This window comes from Acanthisitta chloris, unplaced genomic scaffold (genome assembly GCF_000695815.1).
Source record: "Acanthisitta chloris isolate BGI_N310 unplaced genomic scaffold, ASM69581v1 scaffold2757, whole genome shotgun sequence".
NCBI lineage: Eukaryota > Metazoa > Chordata > Aves > Passeriformes > Acanthisittidae > Acanthisitta > Acanthisitta chloris.
In genome coordinates, this window is record NW_008680724.1 from 1 (window position 1) to 14,916 (window position 14,916).

A 14,916-nucleotide genomic window follows, 5' to 3' on the forward strand; every position below is an offset into this window, starting at 1 on the left:
AAAAATGCTGTCAGCTTAGTCTGTCAAGATATTTACAGATATTCACATTTCACGTGTTTGAGATTAAAAGATTCAACATATAAAACCCTTTCCTTCTAAAAAGCTTGCACATGTGTCATTTACAGCTATTAATAATGGGAACCCATATCATGTTTCTTTAAAGGTTAAAATCAAGCTCAGTTCTTTGGAAGAAATGCAAAACAGAATATGGAATTGCATGGAAACCTTCAGAAACAACCCTCCTTTCCCCACAAAACAGTTCTGTCTTCCTTATGCTTATAGCTGATATTGTGAACAACTGCAAAGCTCTGAGGCTGTGTCTCTTCTGCCAGACAGTACACAGCAATATATAATGGACTGCAGAAGTCAAGTCATAATCCTTAAAAATGAATTCCACTTCCCTGCCATGAACATGCTGCCTGCAATCAATTAAACTCCACATTATTTCATGTCTTCTTTCACTCAAAATGCTGCACATATCCAGGACTAAATTTAGTATAATTTCAAGCATACATGCACAAATCCAGCAATGCAAAATTTTAATAGTATCTTGTGTTACTAATATCCAGAGTTCAGATGCTAAGATGGATGAAGTTAGGATTTTGACAAGCCTAATGCAATAGTAACTTCTGATTTTCAGCTCACTACTTCTCAGTCTCCTTTAGAAGAGATCTTTGCTCTCCTTTTTAAAGGCAGCAAGGTGAAAGTTTGGGTCTCCTTTAGACAGTTTCACTCAGAAGAGATTTTTGCTCTCATTTTTAAAGGCAGCAAGGTGAAAGTTTGTTGGTTGCATTCAGAGGTAAATCTGTTTCAGGGTCAGTGGCTGATCTCCACAAACAGTATATTGACATTATTTATATAGCAGCCCAGAACCTTTCAGGGCAAAGTATGTTTCTGGGACAGGAGGTGTTACCAGATGTGTAGCAAAAGGAACCTTTCAGGGCAAAGTATGTTTCTTGGATAGGAGGTGTTACCAGATGTGTAGCAAAAAGTTAAAACTTACAGAAACATTCTCTTTTTCCAAAGTCTGTCCTTAAAAATGGCCATAATGTATGGGATGCTCTACAACATGTCTGAGGGACAGACACACATAGCCACCTGCACTCACTTCTGTTATCCACCTACAACACGTCTGAGGGACAGACAGACAGACAGACACACACAGCCACCTGCACTCACTTCTGTTATCCATAACACACAATTGCTTCAGCTCCAGCCTCTCATAACTGCTTGCTATGCACTTGGCAAACTTGACAGGGTGTTTTTCCAACTTATTTAGGCTCCTAATTCAACTCCCTTCCAGAAGCTTCTCTGTTATCTGCAGGGAGTGTAGGGGCCTCACCAGGGGAGACCTTATCTGTCTCTACAACTACCTGAAAGGAGGTTGCAGTGAGGTGGGGATCAGGATCTGCTGCCACGACTGAAGTGAAAGGATGGGAGGAAATGGCCTTAAATTATGTCAGGGGAGGTTCAGATTAGATACTAGAAAAAAATTAAACCACTGAAAGAGTGGTCAGGCATTGGAATAGCTTGCACAGGGAGGTGGTGGAGTCGCTGTCTCTTGAAGGTTTCAGAGGCATCTGCATGTGGCACTTGGGGATGTGGTTTAGGGGTGATTATGGTGGTGCTGGTTGACAGCTGGACTAGACAATCTTGAAGGTCTCTTCCAACCTTGGTGATTCTGTGATTTACAACCCCACTTGGCCAAATTAATAATGATTACATTTGATTACAGTACCCCTGGAAACTACTCAAATGCTTCTGCAAAATGTGGCTGTCCACTTGTCCAGTGTTGAGACCAGCAACTAATTCTCAAAAGCAATTCAAGGTGTAGATTTTGATAATCAAATAGAAAATGCTTTATATAATCCATTCCCAAATGATTATTCCTTCTCACATGTGCTGTTATGTCCGTAAATTTGTAAAGTGCTTTGAAATTTTTGAATAGAATCAGTGCTGGCAAAAATCATGTTAACATAACATTATTGTCAGCTGTTTAACTGAGGGAGGTGTGAACCCAATGCATTTCCTAAATATCTGGACAATCAGACAACAGTTAAAGCCATCTTAGTGTTAATATTTACTCATGAAAAATACATACCTGAAAAGGCAAAGAATTATACTTCCTGTTGTAAGAGCAATCAGAGATACGCTGTGTCCAAGAGTATAAACTGCTTTCACCCTCACATAGAAGTTGACCTGCACAGAAAAATATATATGCAGAAACCACTTACTGATATGCAAAATTGGCTGTGAAGTGATATAATTGTCCATTAAATAGCTCTGAAGGCTATAGCATTATTTTCACTCTACACTATAGTACATGATGAGAATGCTCTATCTCTATTCCAACACATTTTTGCAATGTGGCATCACAAGCCTATTGACTTCAGCAGAAAATTCATCCTCAGGAACTCAAAACTAAAGACACCCAACTGGTACCATTCCAGTTGATTATACCATGTCAACAAGGTCAAATAAAGTATCAGTCAGATTCATCAACTTCCATAAACACAATCAAACTGGGAAGAATAAGCCAGTTTGAATGAGCAGATTATCTCTAAAAGAGAGAATTCATCTCAGTCCTTATGCTCTAGTGCACTTTGTAATGCATCTATACATGAATTTAATTTTAAAGACATATTTAAGTCTCATTAATTTCCTCTAAATTTCAAATACTTTTTAAAATTGTGACCTGAACAACCCTTTCTTTCTTTAGTAAAGTTACTTGCTAAAACTTAGAAAGGAAATTTTTCAACAGACGAAAAGCAGGCTGAAATGCACAGTCTGCTGATTAACTGCAGTTATCTGCAAATTTGCCAGCTACATGTTACATTAAATTCTATTCTGAATGACAGCATCAGGAAAAATAGTACTAAATATTCTCAGAATTAATCTGCTTCTTCATTTATGCCTACAACAAAGTCATTAGACTGACATTAGTTTCCACTCAAGCTAGATAAAATATTAAAACTGTAAAGTTTTTTTATTCTGTTATGAAATGAAAGGTTTTAATAGCAATGTAAAATGTGCTAGGTGTAACAGACAGTATGGCAGTATTTAGTCCACATGATTAGCACTTACCATCTCAGATGATGTTTGTAAAAAGTAGCAAGGAAGAAAAACTTAGATAAACTAAAACAGCAAAAGGAAACACAAATCACTTAATTTATGTTTTTTTATAGAATTTTAAAAGGCCAAGTAAAGAGGTAATTTTAGCAATCCTGATTTATGTTGAAATTAGCTGAACATTCACTCTGCAAATATTACAGATATATGGAAAAGACAAAATCAAATGTGAAATGGAACGAAGAATCTTACAACTGCACTATTGTAGATATGGTTGCAGGAGAAAAATATGGGAAACAACTGCCAGAGATCCTAAGTGCATTCACAGCAACTGTCATGCTTGTTAGGAGCTAAAAGTGGTGTACACTGTGCCACAGGAAACTCTTTTTTTAATTGGAGAAGTAAGCTGTGATGGCCTTTTTGACAACAGCCCTGATACTTTAATGTTTTGTTTGCTTTACATAATACTAATTTACTGCAGGGATAAATACAGAAAGTATAGACTTCACAAAGTTTCATGTCATCAGAAAGACTGTAAGAAATCCATAAGAAATTTTCTCAGATAAAATACTGCACAAATATTGCTTTTTTTTTTTTTTTGAAATTGGTGTCCCAGGCTGGTTAAAATTGTAAAATCTGAAGTATTACTTAATTGCTGTCTATAAAGAGTCTGCTGTATGTATGCAGAGCCTCACTACATGCCTAGGGACTCTCGTGGGCAGGAATCTGTTGCACCAAGCATTAGGTGTCTACACTGCAAACACAAACAGCTCGGGCGATGTAGGGTCTCTTCATAGGCCCTTCTAGGAAGCACTTCTTGTATCAATGTCAGCAATCAATGCAGGCTTCATTGGATATTTTTCTACACACAATGAAGAGAACCCACAGTGACAAATTCCCATGTAGCTACCCAGTGTACAAACATTTGCACTTTGATGGATACCCCCAAAAGATCCTCGCTCTCCATGTGAGTCTCCTGTTTGCTAAATAGGACTCTAGATAGTCCAATGTTTCTCAAACAAGGTTTCTAAAACTGTTTTCAAATACAATTCTAAAAGTATCTTTTATAACATAATTTCACACAAAACCAGTTCTGAAGAACTGCTCTTCAATTTCCTGCTAGAATGGCAGAATCCCCAGTTCAGCTCATTTTTGGACAGCTCTAAAAACTATGCCTGCACATAGCACTGCACATCACCCCTATGCTCCTTAATTTGCTTTATGTCATAGCAAAAGGAACATCAGCCATCTCCAAGCAGTTTTCTGGGAATACAGTGATAAACAGTTTCTCCACAGCAATTACAGGAGCCCATGGCATCAAGAACATTACAAATACTTTGGGCACCTTCCTGCAAAACCATAGAAAAAGGCTTTCCAGTAAACAACAACATTTTGGCAGCCCCATTTCCCCATCAACAGTATTCTGGAAGAAAAGGAATCTTATTCCCTGACCTTATGCACATCAGAAGTTGCAAATATAGTGTAAAGCTTAGAAGTGATGCTCAGCAGTTTCACAATGTGCTTTGTTATCATCTCATTGGCATTTACAGACCCCCATTTCTACTGAGTACATTTCTACTGAGTATACAAATAGAAGCCTGAATTGTCTCTAAATCAAGAAGTTCACATCCACCCTGTAAATGTTGCCGAACTGAGAGAGATAAATGTCATTTGCAAAAAAAAAAATAATAAATTCTCAAATGCAATAATTCTGTGCTGCTCTAATACTGAGTGGAATATTTCTTTTTCACTTTTCTGAAAAAAAAACATGATTGGCAGAGACACATTTTTAATAGTAACAGTGATGTTCAACATTACATTACTACAGAGCAGAGACAGGCATTTCCCCAGGTATCCTAGAGCCATGTACACACCACCTAGCAAGAATGCACACAGGGGCAACTTTACACCTGTCCCATCTTCTAAACTTGGGAACCACAAACTAACATGTCCAAGTAAACCCTGGCCTGTATGTTTTTAATAGCCTTCAAAAGAGAAGCACTTAATCTGGGACTTCTGATGTAAATTGTATCCTGGCCTTTCACAGTGCCCAGCAGAAATGACCTTTTCCCTCCTCTTCAGGTTTCTCATTGTGCTAGAAAATCGTAAAGTACCTGAAAGGTTCCTTTCTGCTGCTGAGCAGCCAAAGTGTGCTATGAGTTGATAATAAGATCTGTTCCAGACAGTCTTTGCTTTGCCTAAGGAGGAGAAATAACTCTGAGACAAGAAGTGTGTGAGGCTGACACATACCAACTCACACATCTGCTGTTAAACAGGTGACTAAACTGACCCAACCATATACTTTTCTGTAAGTACCGTGGTCTCTATGCTCCAGACTAGTTCCCTCTGGCTAGACGTTAAACTTTCTCCTGTCCCCTCAAAAACTCTCTTGTGATTGTGATTTCACTACTGACACATTGGCTGGGCCTTTCTTCTGGGTAGATTTCCTTCATAGCAGCTCATAGGGTGCTGTCTTGGATTTGTGATTAAAAAAATGCTGACATCACAGGAATGTTTTATCTGTTGCTGAACAGTGCTGCTTTCCTCTGCTTCTCACGCTGCCCCACCAGTGAGGACTGGGGGAGCATAGGAGTTTGGGAGGAGACAGAGCTGGGACAGCTGACCCCAACTGACCTAAGGGATATCCTAACCATATGGTGTCATGATCAGCAATAAAAGCCAGAGGAAGAATGAGGTATGGGGGTACATTCAGAGTGATGAAGTTTGTTTTGCCAAGTCACTGTTACACAAGATGGAGCCCTGCTTTCCTGGGGATGGCTGAACACCTGCCTGCCCGTGGGAAGTGGGGAATTAATTCCTTCTTTTGTTTTGCTTGCACAAAGTTTTGGATTTACCTATGAAACTGTGTTTATCTGAACCCAGAAGGTTTTCACTTTTACCCTTTCAATTCTCTCCCCCATCTGGCAGGGGAGTGAGCAAGCAGCTGTGTGGGACTGAGCTGCCTGCTGGGGTTAACCCATAAAAGCCTTGCAGACCTTTTTCTGCAAGTCTTGTAAAGAACTCTAGACACATACCATACACAGGAATTCTTAGGAAGCTGACAGTACTAGAAGCATTGCTATATTTAGGCAGGGATCCTTAAAAATATTTCAATTAATAAACTATGTTTAGCTTATCATAAAGATATTAACAATTTTGATTCGATAATTGTGTTGCTAGTGAGTACTTATTCCAAGAGATCAAAGAGTCCAGCAACCATAAGAAGTAATTTCCTTTTGACAACAGAAAGCAGCTAGTTTGGAATGTTTGACATTTCTGAGAGCTCGTTACTCAAGTCCTTGGCTCCTACCTGACACTGATTATAATACTAGTTTCTAAAAATTGAGTCATAATATCCTTTACTTTTAATTCACCCAAAGGGTTTTTGCATCTACTACATGGAGTGGATTTCAAAGTCTGTTCTAAGGGTATATGCCCTTGTGACTCAGAGTGACTAATCTAGGCTGCACACAAATGCAAACACACTCCATCTTACTATCATATATCATGAGTCAGTTAAGTTGTATCAGCACCTTTACACTTAATGCCTTACATCATAGTTAGTTAGAAATGTGCGTTCTGCTTGTCAGTATAAAATAGCTCAACTCATTGATACTAATTTTCTCCTTTCAAATACATCAAGGAAAACAAATGAGAGTATCAGACATAACCTTATGGTCAATGTAAGTTCTGCTGATGTAATGAATTGAACCTACTTGTCTAAATGTGGTCATCTAGTACTGCTTGATATGCTCTGGGGTATCTCAGACATCTGCACAGCAGATGTGACCAAGGAACGTGACTGCTGGAATGGCAGTGCCAAGTCAAATGGCACCAGATTCCTATGTTTAGGCAAGCACATCAGTGTGGAAACGAATGGAAAGACTGAATAGGGAAGAAACAAAGCTCTTGTCCTCTAATTGTTTCTTTTGATGCAATTATATTTGCAACTCTACAAGTTTGCTGCTAATAAAACAGTCACTACTTGTGTTACCATGTAATTCTCTCATCTATGTATTGCATTTTTATTATGTTAATAATCATTTAAAAGGCCCAAGCATACCATATATAGTGAGAGATCGTATATTCTCCTTAATTTTTTTCTTGCCTTGTAAGATTTTGTTTAGGATCATATAGTGAGAGATTGTATATTCTCCTTAATTTTTGTCTTGCCTTGTAAGATTTTGTTTAGGATATATGGAAATTATTTGGTGCCAAGTATATCAAACTTCAATCAATGTTTAGTCTGCATTGCCTTTGCTCACTTTTTCCATATTTTTCCCACCTTCATTTCAGAATGAATTGCACTGCTCCTACATTCTTTTCCTCCCCTGATTCCTGTCATAGGCATAGTACCTATTCTACTTTCATAAATTAAGAACACAGAATCAACTGATTTATGGACTCCAATAATCCCTGGTCACTATAGTCTTCAGATGGCACGCAGAAAGATGTTTATAGGAATGATTCTGGACCAGAAGTCATCATTGGGAAACTGCAGTTAGACCAATGTTTCCATGGGAAAGCCTTGATTCTGATCTGTTATTTTTACCAATAAAGCATGCTGCATGAAGTTTTTGACTGACTTTTCTGTAATAATGCCTCTACAATTTCCTGGAGAGTGTATCTAATTCAAAACCTGTCAGTGCTCATGGTTAAGTGGACAAATTGTTCCTTTTGGGTCTGCTCTTGACTGGCCACCTAGACTATGATCTGTCAGTCTGCAAAGGCGTCAAATAGACCAAAGGAATAAAATACAAAGAAAGAAAATGAAGGATGGTATTTTATAATAACTGTTCAGAAACATTCAAAGGGAAGAAAAGCAAAAATGGCTTTACAGGCAGTCTGAGAATTCAACACAAATTTATGTGCATTTCTGAGATTATTTTTATGTGGAAGGAATGAATTTCCAAAGTCAGTAGTAAAAGAGCCTGCTAAAGGGCGTGGTGAATGGTCCACAAATCCCCTGAAGTCAATAAAGATTTCCCACCAGAGACATCCTTTACTTCAGTTCTCTCGTGCTTCCAATATTATCAGCTTGCAACCGAGATGATTAGAAAGTATGTAATGGCCAATTCCACAGCACTGGCAGGAGGTATAGCAGCCATTACATTGCATTCTCCCAAGAGTCATGACTCTGTATGTGTCATGTGTCACCTTTTGAGGCAGACAGAACATTGGTATGTTTCTGTGCTATGTTTGTAGCACTGAAAGTTGAAAGATCCTTCATAAACCCCCTTATTCAAGCTGAGAGTTCAACTACTGTCTAGTAACTCCAAAAGTGGATGTAGATGCATAATTGCATTAAACTCCATAAACTTATCAAAATTGTTGCTGTCTATAAAAAAACTTGCATGGCAGATATTATGAAAGAATTGAAAATACTACTTCAAATATATTTCAGTCATTAGACTATAGAATAAGAGTGTTTTGTACTTTGACATAAAGAAAGCTGTTCAAACTACATTGGGTTGATGGAAACATGCACAATGAGGAAGTTGGACTTGTTTAATATTTTATCATTCCATGCCATCTTCAAAAATCTGTCTAGATTTGATTTCAGAAAAAACTCGACTGAAACTTTTGAAATTGGACCTATCTCAGAATTCTTAAATGAAAGAAAAAAGAAAAGGTGAAACCTCACATGGAGTTACTAACAGTTGTCCAGCCACACTGCTGTAACTGTGCCTCTAATTTAGCCTTTAGCCATGTATTCTGAGCTTGACAGAAACTGTCAGGCAGGCTGCGTGTAAAATGACTCTCATCACTTCTCCCCACTAGGGAGAACAGAAGAGGTTATCTTCCTCTAGAAAAAACCTCATTATTTAATATAATGTTTCTGGCATTCTGCACACACACACATGACCCCAAAAACAACTCCTTTGACTGAAATCAAAACAAGAACCCTGTGTACTTTTAGCCCAGCACAACAGCTGTCAGTATCAGCAGGACTGAATCTATCTGCTGGCCATTTGTTTGCCAAATGAATGAACCCAAAATAGCTGCATGGAGGTATGTCAGGATAGAAGCTAATCAGCCAAGAGTTCTTTGACATTACCTTAATACTGACCATGGTCATTTTGCTCAAGCAAAGTATGAGTAAATAGGAAGTAATTACACAATTGAAATTATTTTATCATATGACACCGATCAAAAATTAGCCCTGCTTCTCAAACTTTGCGAAGCTAAGTAAATACTAATCCATTTTTAACCCATTATATCAAAAACTATAATCATTCAAATTCAGGTGTTTTGATTTAAAAAAAAAATTAGATGATTAGAATGGTTTGGATGATTAGCATGAAGCACTCTATCACACTCAGTATCAAACAGGATGCAATCACATTGCTACTTAAATTTCCTGTATGAGCAGAAACAGAAGTGTCTCAATTTGCCTGTAAGACCTCTGTAACTCCTAGTGACTCAACAAAAAAATTAGCAAATGGTGTTCTCGAATTATATGTTTACTAAATATACACATGACCCCGATAAAGACAAAGAATTAAATTCCTCATTGTGCTGTAGCAGTTGAAAAACAGGAAATTCTTTAGATTAATATTGACTTAGTAACATCTATTAAACATTGGTCACTCCTCTGTACTCCTGTACTCTGTTTCAGTATTTATATAAAGTCTTTACATTGTATTGCTGCAAAAGAAACTCCTAAAAGACATTGATTTTTATGTGCTATCAGAATTGGTGTTGCTTTGCCTAAGATGGGCATATCTTCTTTCTTTCTTGCTACTCTGTGTGAACCATAATTAACCAGGTCTCAATTAACCTTTAGCTTTAACTTCTGAACTTAATAAAGATGTGAAAGATTGGCAGGAATAAAATGACTGAAACGAAGGTATGGATTGACCAAAACAGAATTTCAAATTAAATTAGAGTTTAAAAATATTTTAACACAGAAGAAATATCAAAACCCCTTTAGATTTTCTAACTGATTTGAGTCATGCACATGAAACTAAGATGCCATTATGAAACTGAAATGACATGAATTTTCTGCAAGTCTAACAAAACCAGTACTTTTGTGACAGTAGTAAGAACAGTTGACCTCTGCAAAACATTCATAGGATTATCTGAGCAATACTGATTCCAAAACTGAAACCCAACAATTTCTTTCTAAAGTTCTGAGGAAAATATTAAAATTACAACTAAACCAAATAGGTGGTTAGCCACAATAAAAAACCTGCAGCTTATGATTTTCAGAAAAAAACATACGGAAATGTTTACAGAAACTGTAAATGCTTTCTAAAGATCTAACTCTAAAATGTTTTCTCTTGTTTTGTGGCTACCTAATGTTAACAGGTTTTAAAAAGGCACAAAACCCCACACATATAAAAATAAATTGGATTAGGATACGTTTGTGTAATTAGTACTATCTTCAATATATTTTTTGTAAAGTCTATTCTTAGGCACACTTGTGTTTTGTTGTCTTAGAATAGACACCTGTTTCTGCTAATGTTTCCTTTCGAGTTACTTTCACATTATTTTTACTCAATTCAGGAGCCAGAAGTCTTCCGTTTGTTTACAGACAAGCACAGAAACTCCCTAGGTAAAGTAGACAGTTACCCAGTGGATCTTTCAACCTCAGCCTTGTTTTGGAAGGACCTCTGGGGTGAGAGGGTATCTCAGTGCTGAAGGATGAAACTCTGGAGAAAGCTTAGGGCTTGATTCTTTGTCCATAAGAATTTTCCTGTTGACCAGAAGTCACCTTTAACATAAACCCCCTCACCTCTTTATTCATTTTACCAGCAATATAATTGATTTTTACTAAGGAATTTATGAACATTATTGTCTCCAGTGCCTCTTCATTTTGTTTATTCTGCACACTAATACATTCCTGTAATAGTGTATGCAAGAATATACTTTTCAGACATAATTACTTACAACTACATTAAAATTTGTGATCTTAAATTTTCATGATGCATGTCTGAGTACCTTTCATAACATAGTGGAAGAACATAGAAAATCTTAAACTGTACAATGTAACATCAGAACTGGGCCTAGCAAATGAGTTCAGTGCCTTAGAAACACTGAAATGAGCAAATGCAAATAGAACCAGAATAGAGAACTCCAGTTCTATCCTTCTGCAAAACTGTCTTCAATAATACAGTAGCCATTTCTAAAATCTTGTAGTACTTACTTATAAGAGAATAAATATAAACTGAGATAAAGAGAAAGATTACATATTGTGGGTAACTTTTCTCTTATCAGACACATACACAGTTCTAAATGATGCAGAGAAAAATAGAATTTACTAAAAAGATACATAATAAAATTGGCATTCCTCATGGTATTTAATAATCTTCATACAATAATTAATGACATCCCTTTTCTGACAGGTTTCTGCTTAAATTCACCCTCAGCCTAAATATCACTCAAAAAAAGATGAGACCAGCATTTTGGTAAGAATCTCTTAATAATAGCAGCATCATTAATTGTGTCAGTCAGAATGGCTTCTTATTCAAAGTTCTCTAACCATAATGGGAGAGATGAGAACTTTATAAATGCACAAACTTCCATGTTTTCATGTGTAAACATACATCAGCATATGTATCTGTGAATGTGAACATTCTCACTGCATCCTGGTATTGTGCAGTTTATTGAGCAGGCTACAATTAAATTTACTCAGCGCCCTACAAGAGGGAGTATCAGCTAATATTCAGTTCTAGTCCTCTCCTGAAGTCAATGGAAGAGTTTGCATTTATTTTAAGGAATCCTAATCACACCTCATGGAAAAAGTAATGAAAAATGTAGAATAATATACAAAAATTTAGCACAACTTATAGGCACATGCAAAAAGCATTGGTCGATGGTTTTTGTTACATTTTGTTGAGAGGCAAGGATTCAATTTAGATTCAGAATAAACAATCCATTAGTCCTGTGCAATCATCCACTCCCCAGACAGTTTCTGTTTTCTAAGGTAGCTACAGACACTCAGGACAGTGTGTGTGTCAGTCCTGACCTCAGGGCCTTGACTCCACCTGTCTTGGGTGCTGTGTCTGTACTGTGCAGTGGGTAGCACATCCAGGATGTTATCTCTGCCTAGGAGTGAACACTTCAGGAAACTGGCCAAATGGGAGAATGCTTCTTCCATGGAAGATGCTTCTATTAATGCACAATCTGCAACAGTATCACTGCACGTTTCATAGCCCTGAGGTACTTTCCCTCCATGAATTTGTTTTTGTATGACACTACACATTCAAATCACGTAGGTTGTAACTTGTGTATATTGAGGCTTTTGTGTGATCTAATAAATCTCGGGCCAATTCATGCTAAGATTCGACAAAGCTGCACTAACTGATTCAGTCATTATTTTAAATAAAGTGGACACGTTTCAGTGCTTCATGTTCACCAGACATCTTGGTGTATTTTAATAATGATGACACAGAGTTTAATACTCTCTGATGACAGCTAGGGCATATCTCCAGCTTGTTCAGTCTACATAGAAGATGTCAAAATATGTCAAGGAAAGGTTACAGTGAGGCTTGAGTTGGGTTAACACACCTTGACGTGTGTTTCTAGCAGGGTCAAATCAAACTCTTTATTTGGCCATTGTGCTGTCATGAGCTCCAGAGAAATATAAAAAGAAAAAAAGACATTTATTACCTGAGATGAACCTAAAATTTCATCTTGAAGGTTAGCAGGAACTAGTTTACTTATAGGAAAGGGACTAGAAGTATATAGTACAAATTTAGATCTACATTTTGGTGTGATAACAACATACAAATATTTTGTTCAGATATTGTCATTGTCATGCTTTAACCCCAACCAGTAACAAAGTATGACACAATCACTGCCTTCCTCCCTCCTCCCTCTGCCTTCTCAGACCCCCTCTACCCCATGGGGTAGGGAGGGGAACTGGGAAGAAGGTAAGACATGGGTAGAGATAACAAAACAAGAGCTGTCCAACACAATTGCTCAGCACCCGATGCCCAATGCCCAGCCTGTCTCTGAGCAGCAATGGCAGCATCTAGCCAGCTCCTCCTGGTTTATATACTCTTCTATGGTATGGAATATCCCTCTGGCCAGTTCAGGTCAGCTGTCCTAGCCATGCTTCCTCCCTGCTCCCTGTGCACCTGCTCACTGGCAGAATATGGGAAACCAAAAAGTGCTGGACTCCTAAGTAAGCACTACTTAGCAACAGCTAAAACATCAGTGTGTTATCAACATTCTTCTCATACTAAATTCAAAACACAGCCCTGCACCAGCTACTAGGAAGAAAATTAACTCTATTCCAGCTGAATTCAGGACAGACATACTTATCAAAACAATCTCCTGTAAATAATGGCAGCAGCAGTAAAGAACACTAACAGATATAACATAAAATAAAACAAAGGTGCTGTTTCAGGAACATATAGTTAATTTCAAAATGTTAAGCAAATAGTTACTTTTATAGAACCTGCTAATATACCATTTGACATGGAATAAAAATTGAATGGTTTAAGTCTGAGTAAAATCAATGCAAACTGTGGAAGCAATTCAGGTTCTTTCAGCAGAGAAATAACTGATGATATATTTACGGTATTTTATAAAAAGATTCCTCATTTCAGGGCATTTTTTAGCATAAAAATTTGGTACCTGTTAATAAATTGCCTGTTCAGTATTTGCTCACTGATCTTTATCTTTTAAACCTTCTCTAGAATATTAAAAACTGCCCAAAATAGATGCGTATCTGGAGAGACAGATATGTCTGTGTGTATTGTCTCCAGGGGAAAGCATACAGAAGAAAACTTAGGACTTACCATAGGAAAAGTATTTTGCCACCATCCCTAAAATATTAACTCCTTAGTTACCATAACTCTGAAGGTAACCTCATACACCATCTACAAAACATACAGTTGCATGACATTTTTGTGTCCAGAACTCTCAGTATTCCATAAACTTAGGAGTTCATTTTTGGCTCTTATGGTTGAAATATTAGGTTAAAAAAATTAAAAATGAACTATACTGATAGTAAAGATTATGCTGAGTAAAAATTTTGGTTTGAAGTGCTACCATTGAGCACTAAGATCCAAATTCAGGTAAACATCTGTGTAACAAATAACTGGTGCACAGCCTCAAATGCCTCCTGAAATCTCATTAATACTGCATAATATTATGACTTATAATATACCTATGATATTCTATTGTATTTTGTTAATAAAGTTTGCAATACCTGCTTTCCACATCTTTCTTCCAATTTTCATCCTTGCATGTTTATTATTTGTTTTTTTTCCAAGGTTTTTTTACATGTTACTACTACTACTTCCTATTTCCAGTTCTCTAGGTTATTTGCTGCAAGTATAGCCAATTTGCATGGCATTCAACTCCTTCAAATTACCAATGAATATTTTTAACAACAACTGCTTTTCTACTATACTAGTTCATCTGCTAATTAAGTGTTTCTCAGTACTTGAAATGTTATCTTTTGCTAATTTGAATTTTTACATCTTGATCTATTTTCACCCCCCATGACAATATCTGGGTCAAATGACAGTGTTTAAAATGCCTGTTTTAAGCAGTGTTCCCAAGCTGTCAGGTGATACAGATGTTTTAGAATGTGTCTTTAGAAAACTTGGGAAAACAACATATTCTATCAATTTTCTTTATTATCTGTTTTCAACTACAGTAATGGTTGGGCTTTTATATACAGAAAGAGATGGCAAAACCTGCATGCCTTAGGTAAAATGCCAGCATATTTCTGCAAACTAGACAGAACAGATCTGCTACAGCTATTCCACACATAGTACAATCCAGGAAAAAACAAACCCAACCAGCCAAGTGTCTTTATTTGTGAGAGGACTTAATCTGTTTTGGGTAACATGAGTTTTCCTGACACCATAAGCTCATGCTTGTAAA

At 37.0% G+C, this 14,916-nt stretch overlaps 1 protein-coding gene across 1 annotated transcript in view; it reads right to left on the bottom strand.

The window, feature by feature from the left end:
- Positions 1-2,101: 2,101 nt before the first annotated feature.
- LOC103805156 (vasoactive intestinal polypeptide receptor 2-like) overlaps positions 2,102-14,916 on the bottom strand; it is a gene marked incomplete at both ends in the record, with an annotated part of 28,248 nt that continues 15,433 nt past the window's right edge. The window contains one exon of the mRNA XM_009077792.1: positions 2,102-2,199. Within this exon, the coding sequence (XP_009076040.1) occupies positions 2,102-2,199 (98 nt within the window). The remainder of the gene's footprint in view (positions 2,200-14,916) is intronic.